The 9977-nt window shown below is 36.6% G+C and overlaps 1 protein-coding gene across 1 annotated transcript; it reads right to left on the bottom strand.

Moving 5' to 3' along the window:
- Positions 1–218: 218 nt before the first annotated feature.
- GIMD1 (GIMAP family P-loop NTPase domain containing 1) lies at positions 219–9774 on the bottom strand. Its single transcript, XM_025922409.2, has 2 exons — positions 9380–9774; positions 219–479 (listed from the first exon to the last, which is right to left on the bottom strand). Exons 1-2 carry the CDS (start codon positions 9770–9772, stop codon positions 219–221), a joined length of 654 nt encoding a protein of 217 aa, XP_025778194.1. The 5' UTR covers positions 9773–9774.
- Between the last annotated feature and the right edge of the window lie 203 nt (positions 9775–9977).

The following is a 9977-nucleotide window of genomic DNA, read 5'->3' as shown; positions in this document are numbered from 1 at the left end:
GGGCAATTGCTGTGTCATAGGATTTGCATTAGAAGGAAGTCTTGTTTCCTTTAATTTCTTTTTAACAGCCAAACAGTTGTCCAAAGTGGTTATACCAATGTACACTCTCAGTAGCAGGCTATGGGAATTCTGACAGTCCTCAACCATTCTGACAAAGGCACTTTTGAAACAAGGTTTCTGACTCTAAAGCCCAAAGCTCTTTTCCCTTTATCTAAATTTTATTTAAAGGTAAGAACTTGGTAACAATTTTCTTTTATAAATTCCATGATTCTTTCTAAGATTTTTATTCTTTGTTCATTAAGTGAGTTTCCTTTTTTATACTGGAAAATATATCTGCGCTGTACAGAATTTAGCAGGGTTAGCAGTGTATCGGAGGCCTCATGCAAGTATTTATCTTCACTGAACCCAGCCTCTTCTATTTTTTCTGCATGGGTGAAAAGAATGGCAGTGTAATTCTTCCAAGCATGTCCTAGAAGTTCCTGAAAGAGAGAGAAAGTTAAATGGCTATTTGCCTTGGCCTATATTCCTCAAACACCAGCAAAGGAATTATGGTCCAACATAGGCAACAGATATGGATGTCATTATGTTACTAAAAATTGATATATGCAATGGAAAGTGAAGATGGGGTCAAATAATGTAAGTGAATGGAGAGAGATGGGTGGATTTTGTTAAAAAAAAAAGGCTTTAATTCTCCATTTCATTTTGCTCTTACAATTTATGTATACACAATTTCAGAACTGCATGTTATTAATGCTGCATATGATACAATTACATTTATAACATTCAGCAATAATTTCTACTTGCCTGCCAACCTAGAGCTGTTAGAACCACTGAATTCCTTTAAGTCAGAGGACTTGGGCCAAGGGAATTGTCGTATTCTTTTTGTAGAAATGTTGTGTTATCATGATAACCAAAAGTGTCTTCTAAGGATTTGTAATTATATAATCTGGTTACAATCTATTGATTAGTCAGATGTCATACAATGGAAAAGTTAAGATCAAATTACATTTAGTGATTTGAAACAGCTACAAAATATTATTGTGATTCACTCGCATCCTCTTCACTTCACATGCTTAGAATCAAGTCCAATTTATCAGATGACTTCCTCTACTGTGGTTGAAAAACATTGAAGACTGGTGTTCCTTTGTTTAGTGATATATGGAAGTTGGTTATATAATAAATTCTTGTTTGATTGGTGAAAATAAGCTGATGTAAAGCAGAAATGCCAGCATGTGGCAAATTGTTCATACAATATGGAAGGTGTCTAGGAATAACCATTTAACTTTTTAAAATATTTACAAAGTTATATGAAATCATGGCATTGTGAAAGTAAAATGACATTCCATTCATTCCAAATATTCTCATTATCAAAATATTTTCAAATCTGCTACCAGTTTATAATAGCAGTTTGGAATTTAGATCCTCACCATCATCTCAAATAGAAAGTTTATTAGGGTTTTATTTATTTTTGAGTTTTTGGAAAGATATAAAATAGTTAGGAATGAACATAACAAGAAATATCCAGGACCTCTAGTAATCAGAAGAAGGAAGGAAGAACAACTACTATTTAGTGCTAGATATTATGCTAGGTACTTTACATGCTTTATTTATTTTGAAATTCAACATAATGCTTTGTGGAAGATGCTAGTATTATTTCCATTAAATATGGAGAAACTGATGTATAGAGAGGTTGAATACAAATCCATAGAGGGATATCAGGACAAACTGGTTTAAAAATTCTTGAGAAAATTGAAAGATGGTTTGGGAAACTATTTTCAATGTATGTAACAAATACAGGATTGGTATTTATAAGGCTGAAAAACTGAAAATGAAAGGAAGAGAGAAAAGGGGAGAAGGAAAGGAAGGAAGGGAGGAGGAAGGGAATAAGGAGTCAAGACATGTAAATAATAGAAAATACGGCAACTGTGGGACAATATATTTAAACATCTTGAGACCACGGTTACCAACTAAATTCCTGGCACAGTCTGGCATTTATCAGACTATTTGTTTACACATTTATCTCTCTGACTTGACCAGTAGCTTTTGGAAGGCAGAGTCTATGCCTTACTATGTAGGTCAAAGCTTTGGCACATTGTAAACTCTCACTAGATATTGGTTGGATTAATTTGGAATGTAGACCTCACTGTCATCTCAAATAGAAGGTTTAGGGTTTTATTTATTTGTTTTTGAGTCTTTAGTTTTGAAGTTTAATCTTTGGGACATAAAGTGGTATTTTCCTATAAAATTTCTCTTTTGTTCTGTAGTTCTCATGGGTTTGCATGTAGTCTGCATTTTGTGTTTTAAATTCAGAAACACTTTTCTCAGTAAGTCCAAAATTTTCCTCATATCTGTTTAAAATTTGTCTATACCATAGAATAATTATATATATCTAATTCTAAAAATGGCCTGCTTGAACAAAATCTGAATTGAAATTTTAAGATCAGTACATTCAATGAATAATTATTTTTAACAGATTCTAAACTTTACAAAAGGATTTTTTAAAAAGTACTTTAGTTGGCATATTCTTATGTGCCTTCAGAATACAAATTAGCAAAATCTTAACTAACCTAACTTGTAAAAAAGATAATTCTTGTGTAAATCTAATATATGTGTGATTTCAACATCACATTTTACCTAAAAGTGACATAGCAAAATTTGTCATATTCAGTATGTTGTAACATGTTCCTTGTGAGAGAAGATCAAAGCATTGCAAAATAAACTAGTGTTGTGAGTTGAATTGTGTACCCACCCCCCTCCAAATTCATATGTTGAAATCCTAATACCTCAGAATGTGACTTTATTTGACAATAGGGTCATTGTGAGTGGGCCTCTAATCCAATGTGATTGGTGTCCTTATAAAACAGCAATTTGGACAAAGATAAGAATAAAGGGAAAATGCCATGTAAACATAAAGACAGTCATCCATAAGCCAAGGACAGAACTCTTGGATAGATTCTTTACTTATAGCCTTCAGAAGGAACTAACCCTGCTAACATTCATTTCAGACTTCTAGCCTCCAAATTTATTGAAAGACAATAAATTTCTGTTACTTAAAAGCCACCCAGGTAGTGCAGCCTTGTTACAACAGCCCTAGCAAATTAATACAAATGGCTGAAAAATTAATGAAGTGCTAAATAGATTTAGATTCTGGGAATAAAAAGATTCTTGGGTTATTTACATCAGAACCACTTGGGATGCTTGCTAAAAATGCATCAGTATCTTTAGGGATGGATCCTGGGAATTTGAACTTTAAAAAGAATTCTAGGTGATTTATTCCTTCTGCAAATATTTATTGGGGGTTTACTTTGTTCCAGGGACAAAGAGTGGACCATGACAGATAAACTTTCTGCTTATGTCTAGTGGAGAATTGTTTGTACTACCTAAACTTAAAACTGAGGAAGAGGGGCAGGCAGGAAAGAAAATACTTTCAATTTGGTTTAATTGCAGGTATTGTGATAGAAAATATATTGGTGCTTTAGAGGCAGACATTTAGCCCAATTTGGGGTGGAGGTGGAAAGTGAGTGTAGAGGAAGGGGTCAGCATGAGTTTCTAGCATGTGATGATGCTTTGAGTGTAGGCATCAAGAAGAGAGTTATCAGACTGTGAAGACACAGCAAGTAAAGAGACTGATTGAGCATTATTGGGAATTGTATAGTACTGGGCCTTTATTTCTATAAAGTGTAATTATTAATCCTTGAATGTTCTTATCTCTGAAAGTTTCTCAAATTTAGGGCCAGTTCTGATATTCACCAAGTACATGATTGATGTGTTTATATTGATTGTTATGATATTGAAATGTTTAATTCAAGTTAATAAATAGACACCTTAACCTCTTGAGTGCTACCCCCAGGCCTACCCTCTGGGTGTTGGTTGATGCATGAACCACATTTATCATTAAATATTTTTAAAACATCACTATAATAAAAATTCATGCTAAATAAACTGTTTGGCTCAAGTGGTCCCTTCCTGAGTTATATAATATAGAATTCTTCTCTTGCTGGTTAGTACTTACTGCATTAAATGGTATAACTTTTACGGTATGTCTTTAGTTCCTGATTTTCTGGGTTGTAACGTTAACACATTCTGTTTTTGTCTCCACCAGACATTTCCTATACTTTAAACTATAATAACATTCAGGAAAAATGAGTTAAACCACCTAAGGAAAATGGATCTATAAGTGCGACACCACTTAAAAGTCCATGTGTTCAACCACTCAGAAGTTTTTACATGTTGATAATTATTTATGAAAGGATGCTCATGTCCTAAACTGTGAGAGAAATTGCACTTTTGAGTTACTGCCAAAAATAGAAGGGAATGGTTGATTTAGCTTATAATCTTTAGATTGATTTTTGGCTGCAAAATAGTTGACTATTTGAAAGTAGTGTCGCTTGGTGTATAGTCATCGTGTTAGTGGCCAAACGTGTTCTCTGTGGACCCAGAGAAAGAATAATCACAGTTGATTGATACCTCACATAAAAATCCAAGAGCAAGATAAATTAATGTAAGTTATCTGGTGTTAATAATTTAAATATAGTACTAAGCTAGATGGAAATGTTACAATCAATCATGAATTGTTTGGTTTCAGAGTGCTAATGGGTATGAGTCCATCTAGTCCTTTTGGGACAACTAGTTAGGATATAAACTTTGTTTTCCAGGAATTATGTTCATTTTCCCAGGACCTCACCAGCCCTGCCCCATTTGTTTGTGGTTGATGAAATCATAGCATCTGGACTTTTTCGGGGGGAAATTTTAAAAAGCCAACTATTACATCAACTGAGAGAAAAATTATCATGGAACAGGAGGACAATAAGGACCATTCTTTATATTTCATACTATTCCCTTACTCTCATCCCACTTAAAGCACCACATTACCTTCTCAGAGAACTGAATGATAAGACGTTGTTAGATGCAGAGAATATTCAGCCTTAGAGATCATGTGTCCAAATTGCCTTATTTTACAGATGAGGATATTGTGGACTTTTGATGTTAAATGACTTTGCCAAAGCCGCACAGCTGATTGTTGGAAGGCCTGGGCCTGTGACAGAGGTCTCCTCACTGCCAGGCCCATGTCTTTCCCACTAAATTAGAGCTTCTCACTTTAATCTTAGTAAGCCAGTGAATTTTCTTCCCAGATTTTTTTTCTAAATTAATAAGGAAATTCTTATACATCAGGGCTGTGTATGCTTGATTTCACTCTGATTTTCTTCTGAAATCTATCAAGAAAATCCCAAAGAAGGCTACAAATAACATGTCCTAATTTTAGCATAAGACAGATACTAACAAAATTATGACCATAGCTGACATTTGGTGTGCACTTGCCTTGTGCTAGTGTCTGAGTTAATTTACTGTTATAATATGAAATTAGTCCTGAAAATAACCCAGTAAAGGAGACACTGCTGTTTTCCCACTTTACCAATTAAGAGATTGAAATCTAGAGAAATTACTTGCCCAAGGTCACAAAACAAGTAAGCTGAAACTTGAACACAAGTATATCTTACTATAGAACCTGTTCTCTTAACCTCTATTAATAGGTTGCTCATAATCTAGTAATTCATTTGAATAAGGACTCATTATAATTTGTGTAGTGACAATAATAAAAATGATAACAATGGTAGTAATTTTCTGCGAACCTACTGTAAGTCAGGCACAATGCCAAGCACATTATATTCATTAACTATAACCCAAAAAATTTTTAACATAGGTAAAATTATCCCCATTTTATAAGTGAGGAAATCAAGCCAAGAAACTCTTAGTAACATTTTTAGTCATATATCTACAATTGTAACAAGGCTTATTTTTCAACTAAATGGTATTAAACAACTAAGCCCATTATGTTTGTTAAGTATTTTCAGGCCTTGCACTGGCCTTTCTGAGCCTTTTGTATACACACACACCTATAACATCAACATTTGAGTTCAGTCTAAATCAAAAATACATGCTTGAAACCTGATTGTATATTAGTAATAACACATGATGCCCTGATGGTGGAAAGAATTTGGATTTTAGTCAATTCCTGGATTCAATTCCTTGTGCAGTTTGGCTGCTTGCTAGAACTTTTCTTAAGGTAACTTTATTCTGTATTCTCTGATTCATTACTTGTGGATTTTTAAATAACATTCAAGTGATAGGTAATATTTAGATGAATCATTCCCTTTATTTCCCAGTTTCGGAGAGATGACTCACTGACATCTCCACCATTTTGCTATAAATTACGAAGGCCTAACATAAATAAAGAAAAAGGGATCATTTGGGGAAATGTTTCATTTGTCATAGCTGGCAGCCTATAACCCCTCTAAAAAATATTAAGAGCACAAATTAAAAGAGACATTTAAAGAGGGAATAGGGAGGTACAGGAAAGAAGAGGTTACTTTTCTGGCATTGGCGTTGTTGACTCCTTCCATGACCGGGAGCAGCGCCCCCAGAAAGGAGGAGAGGAAAGGGGAGAAGGCAGATATTCCATTCCCCATTTTGCATAAACCAGGAAGAAAAAGCAGTCCAGGGTGTGTCTGGAACCAGAGGACCTTAACAACTCCTTGCTCCTTCCTAACAGCTGTTGGTCCTGTTGAATATTCAGACATTCTGCAGCTGCTCCCAATCTGTGAGCATATCCAGATGGCTGCCACCAGTTACTTAAGCACCTTCAGGAAGAAGGTCATAAACAGCCAGCTTGTGCATAGGCGATCTTCAACCAAAAATTATGATGGAAGCCCAGAATAGGACTGCAGTGCCTCCCAGGGGTCATGGGCCCCTCTGAAGATTACTAAAATCTTGGCTGCTGAGTTTTCCTGGGAGGGAAAAGATATTTATTTTAGAAAAAAAAAATTCTGAATCTGAGTTTTACTCTAGCCTATCTCCTCCCTGCCTTTAAGTCATGACCTGGACACTGGCTTAAGGAAGGCAGTGGTAGGAGAACGTGGCTGTATGCCAGATACCTTTTTCAAAGATGAGAGAGACATGTATGAATCAACTTCTCTTGTATAAAAAATAGGGGATTACAGTAGTGTTCTATATCCTAAAACTGGAAAACAAAATCTGTTTTTAAAATTATGCCTTTTAAAATGCCCCTTTTGGCCAAACATAGTACCAGCATAGAGAAAAATTTGGAGGCATAAGGAGAGAGGTTAGTTTTTGAGAAATATTTGTGCACTTACTGAATTTACTGAGTTACATCCACCTATACTTTAAGCCAAATGTTTATTTAATGGCAGCTTTAAATGAATTTTAAAACTTGTTTAAAAATTACACTGATGGTGGGGTGCCTAGGTGGCCCAATCAATTGAGCGTCTGACTTTCGATTTTGGTTCAAGTGATGATCTCGTGGCTGGTGGGTTTGAGCCCCACGTCGGACTCTGTGCTGATAGTATGGAGTCTGCTTGATATTCTCTTGCTCTCACTCTCCCTTTGCCCCTCCCCTGCTCTCGCGCGCTCTCTCTCTCTCTCTCTCTCTCTCTTTCAAAATAAATATATACACTTAAAAAAATTACACTGATGGAATAGCAACAGGTTTCTCCCCCATCTGGTTTCTACCAGAAATATTGTTTGACATGCAGGCTTTCATAGTTTAGGGGAGGTTTGTGGGTTTTCTTAGATTACACATTGTTTCTTAATTGCAATCATCTTCTCTACTTTTGTACAGCATGTCCTTGATTTTTCAGGAGTTGGATGATGAGGATTATGTTTTTATGCTCTTGTCACCCTATTTTTTTCCGCTAGTTTTTTGTGATATGTTTTTTTTTTCATTTTTAGAAACATTCAGTTACTGAAAAAAAATGTGTCATTTAGAACAATCTTATGCTTTTAGTAGTTAAAGGGAAGAAAATATTCCTTTGAAGCTAAGTATACTGTCTTTTTAAGTGTAACAAACCCGACATCATGATCAGAGAAATGTCTGCTCTCTATTCACCATGTAATTTACCTGTAGAGCTTCTAGTAATGATGAGCTCTCTTATCTCAATGACTAAGCAAGTCTACTGAGTAATGCTAGTCAAGTCCAGCAGCTAAATTTGGTTGGCCCCAGACTAGAGAATCAAGACACTGAATGGAATGGAGCAGCTCACTGAGCAGTTTCCAGGAATTGTTGGTTTTACATGGGCCTGGTTCATATATGTCTATACTGTATGCAAGTATTACTCCCTCCATCTCCTAGTTATAGCCATACCCAGAACCTCTCCCTATCTTCAGCTCCTCTCCTAGACTAGCTGAACAAGCTTCCAAGATAGTGACTTATAATAAACGAACAAACAAACGTGAATGGACAACTAGGCAAAGGTGGCATATGTTATTTATGTTCACACTGAGGTCCCTGTGGTCTTCTCTTGGCTATCATAGATCAGTTAGTGGCCCTACAGATGATGAGGCACACAAAGCATCTGAAATTCTTTATTTCTTTCCTAAAAAATAAAGCATAGATCTTCTGTGCATGTTTGCCATGATATAAGTCAGAGTGAAACCTCCTTTCCCCTTGTCCATACATTACACTACGTTGGCGCTGTCTTATATTTGTTTATTCATCTCTTCTAGACTGTAAGTTTTTTGAGGGCAGGGCTCATGTACTGTTCACTAATCATTAAGCTCTGTGCAGGTACCTAATACAGTTCGCAATGATTGAATCAGTGAATGAACACCTATTTGTTTGTGAACTGTAAGATACTGTCCCCTTAAAAAGGGGGGGGGGCGTACCTCAGTTGGTTAAGTGTCCAACTCTTGGTTTTGACTCAGGTCACGATCCTATGGTCATGAGATCCAGCCCTGCATCAGACCGCTCCCCTCCCCAACCTGCTTAAGATTCTCTCTCCCTCTCTCACTCTGCCCCTCCCCGCTCCCTCTCTCTCTCTCTGTCTCTCAAAAAAAGAAAAAAAAAAAAAAAAGAGATTGTCCCCTTGATATTAAATGGATGCAAGTCAGTATTTTAGTTTTAGTAGTTCTTAAGCTTGGCTGTTTTTAAGAAATATATGGAAAATTTATGCAAATGCATATACCCAGGCTCTACTCTTGTGATTCTCTTTCAGTGGGGCTTGGATGAATATGCATTTTTAATGACAGCCCAGTTGATTCTGATGCAGATCGAGTGGAGACCACATTTACAAACTTATTCAGAGGTTAGTTAACCTCTGAAGTTAGCATCTTATTTTTTAGGGGGGTGGGTAGAGTCCTATGGTCCAGCTGCAAAATTACCAACCGAATTCCTCTAAAGGAAATTGTAAAAATGGTTCTTGGTGGGAAAGATCAAGTAATTTTTACCATTTCTATGTGACTAGCACTTGTTTTAAACTTGCTTTAAACTACTCTTTTAATCAAATTGTCATAGTGCTTTCCTGTTAGGATAATTGTCCTTCAAATAGGAATAATGGCATTAGTGTAATTGCCTATTTTGTATTACCTGAATCATCTGGACTAAGTCAGATACTTCCTGTCCACAAAGAGGCATGTCTGCTCTCTGGACCAGCAGTGCAAGATGGAGACCCTCTTGCCCAAAGTGATGTGCCAGGGCCTCCTTGACCTCCTGTTTCACATGCTTCTTGGTCAGTCTGCTGTGTGGATAACCTGGAGTGTCCAACACCTGGATCTGCAGGGTTATCTCTTGCCCCCCTCGACGCATGAAGCCACAGAGGTGACAACTGCGGCCCAGACAGCAATCTTTGGTCACAGAACATGGAGAAAAGCTGCTGTGGAAGTCAGTGCTTCCCAAAAGAATGTTCCCAGCAGAACTTTTTCCACTCTGAGTCATGCCAAAGAGGGCCAAGTTGATGATCATCTTGTTAGAGTCTGTCATGTCTGTGGGTAAACAAAGGGTCAGCATAAGCAGTTAGACTTCTATACTCACCCAGTGTAAGGCATCTTACTTGGCCAGGGGTATTGCAGGTATTACCTTTGGTTTACTTACCCCTCATTCATAGTGGCTAAAACACGGAGGAGTTCTCCACGTTAGTGTAGACAACACAGTGGTAGAGGAAGATTGAAAGAATATTGGTAGTTTG

The sequence above is a fragment of the Puma concolor genome, chromosome B1, assembly GCF_028749965.1.
Source record: "Puma concolor isolate L17-30 chromosome B1, mPumCon1.1.hap2, whole genome shotgun sequence".
Lineage (NCBI taxonomy): Eukaryota > Metazoa > Chordata > Mammalia > Carnivora > Felidae > Puma > Puma concolor.
Note: the sequence above shows the minus strand (reverse complement) of the source record. Positions and strands in the feature narration are given on the sequence as shown.

Excerpts from the sequence above, each read along its gene's own strand:
- GIMD1 (XM_025922409.2), bottom strand. The coding sequence starts at position 9,772 with ATGACAGACTCTAACAAGATGATCATCAACTTGGCCCTCTTTGGCATG. Across the intron at positions 480-9,379 it reads ACTTAGTCCAGATGATTCAG|GAACTTCTAGGACATGCTTG; the intron begins GTAATACAAAAT and ends TCTCTCTTTCAG.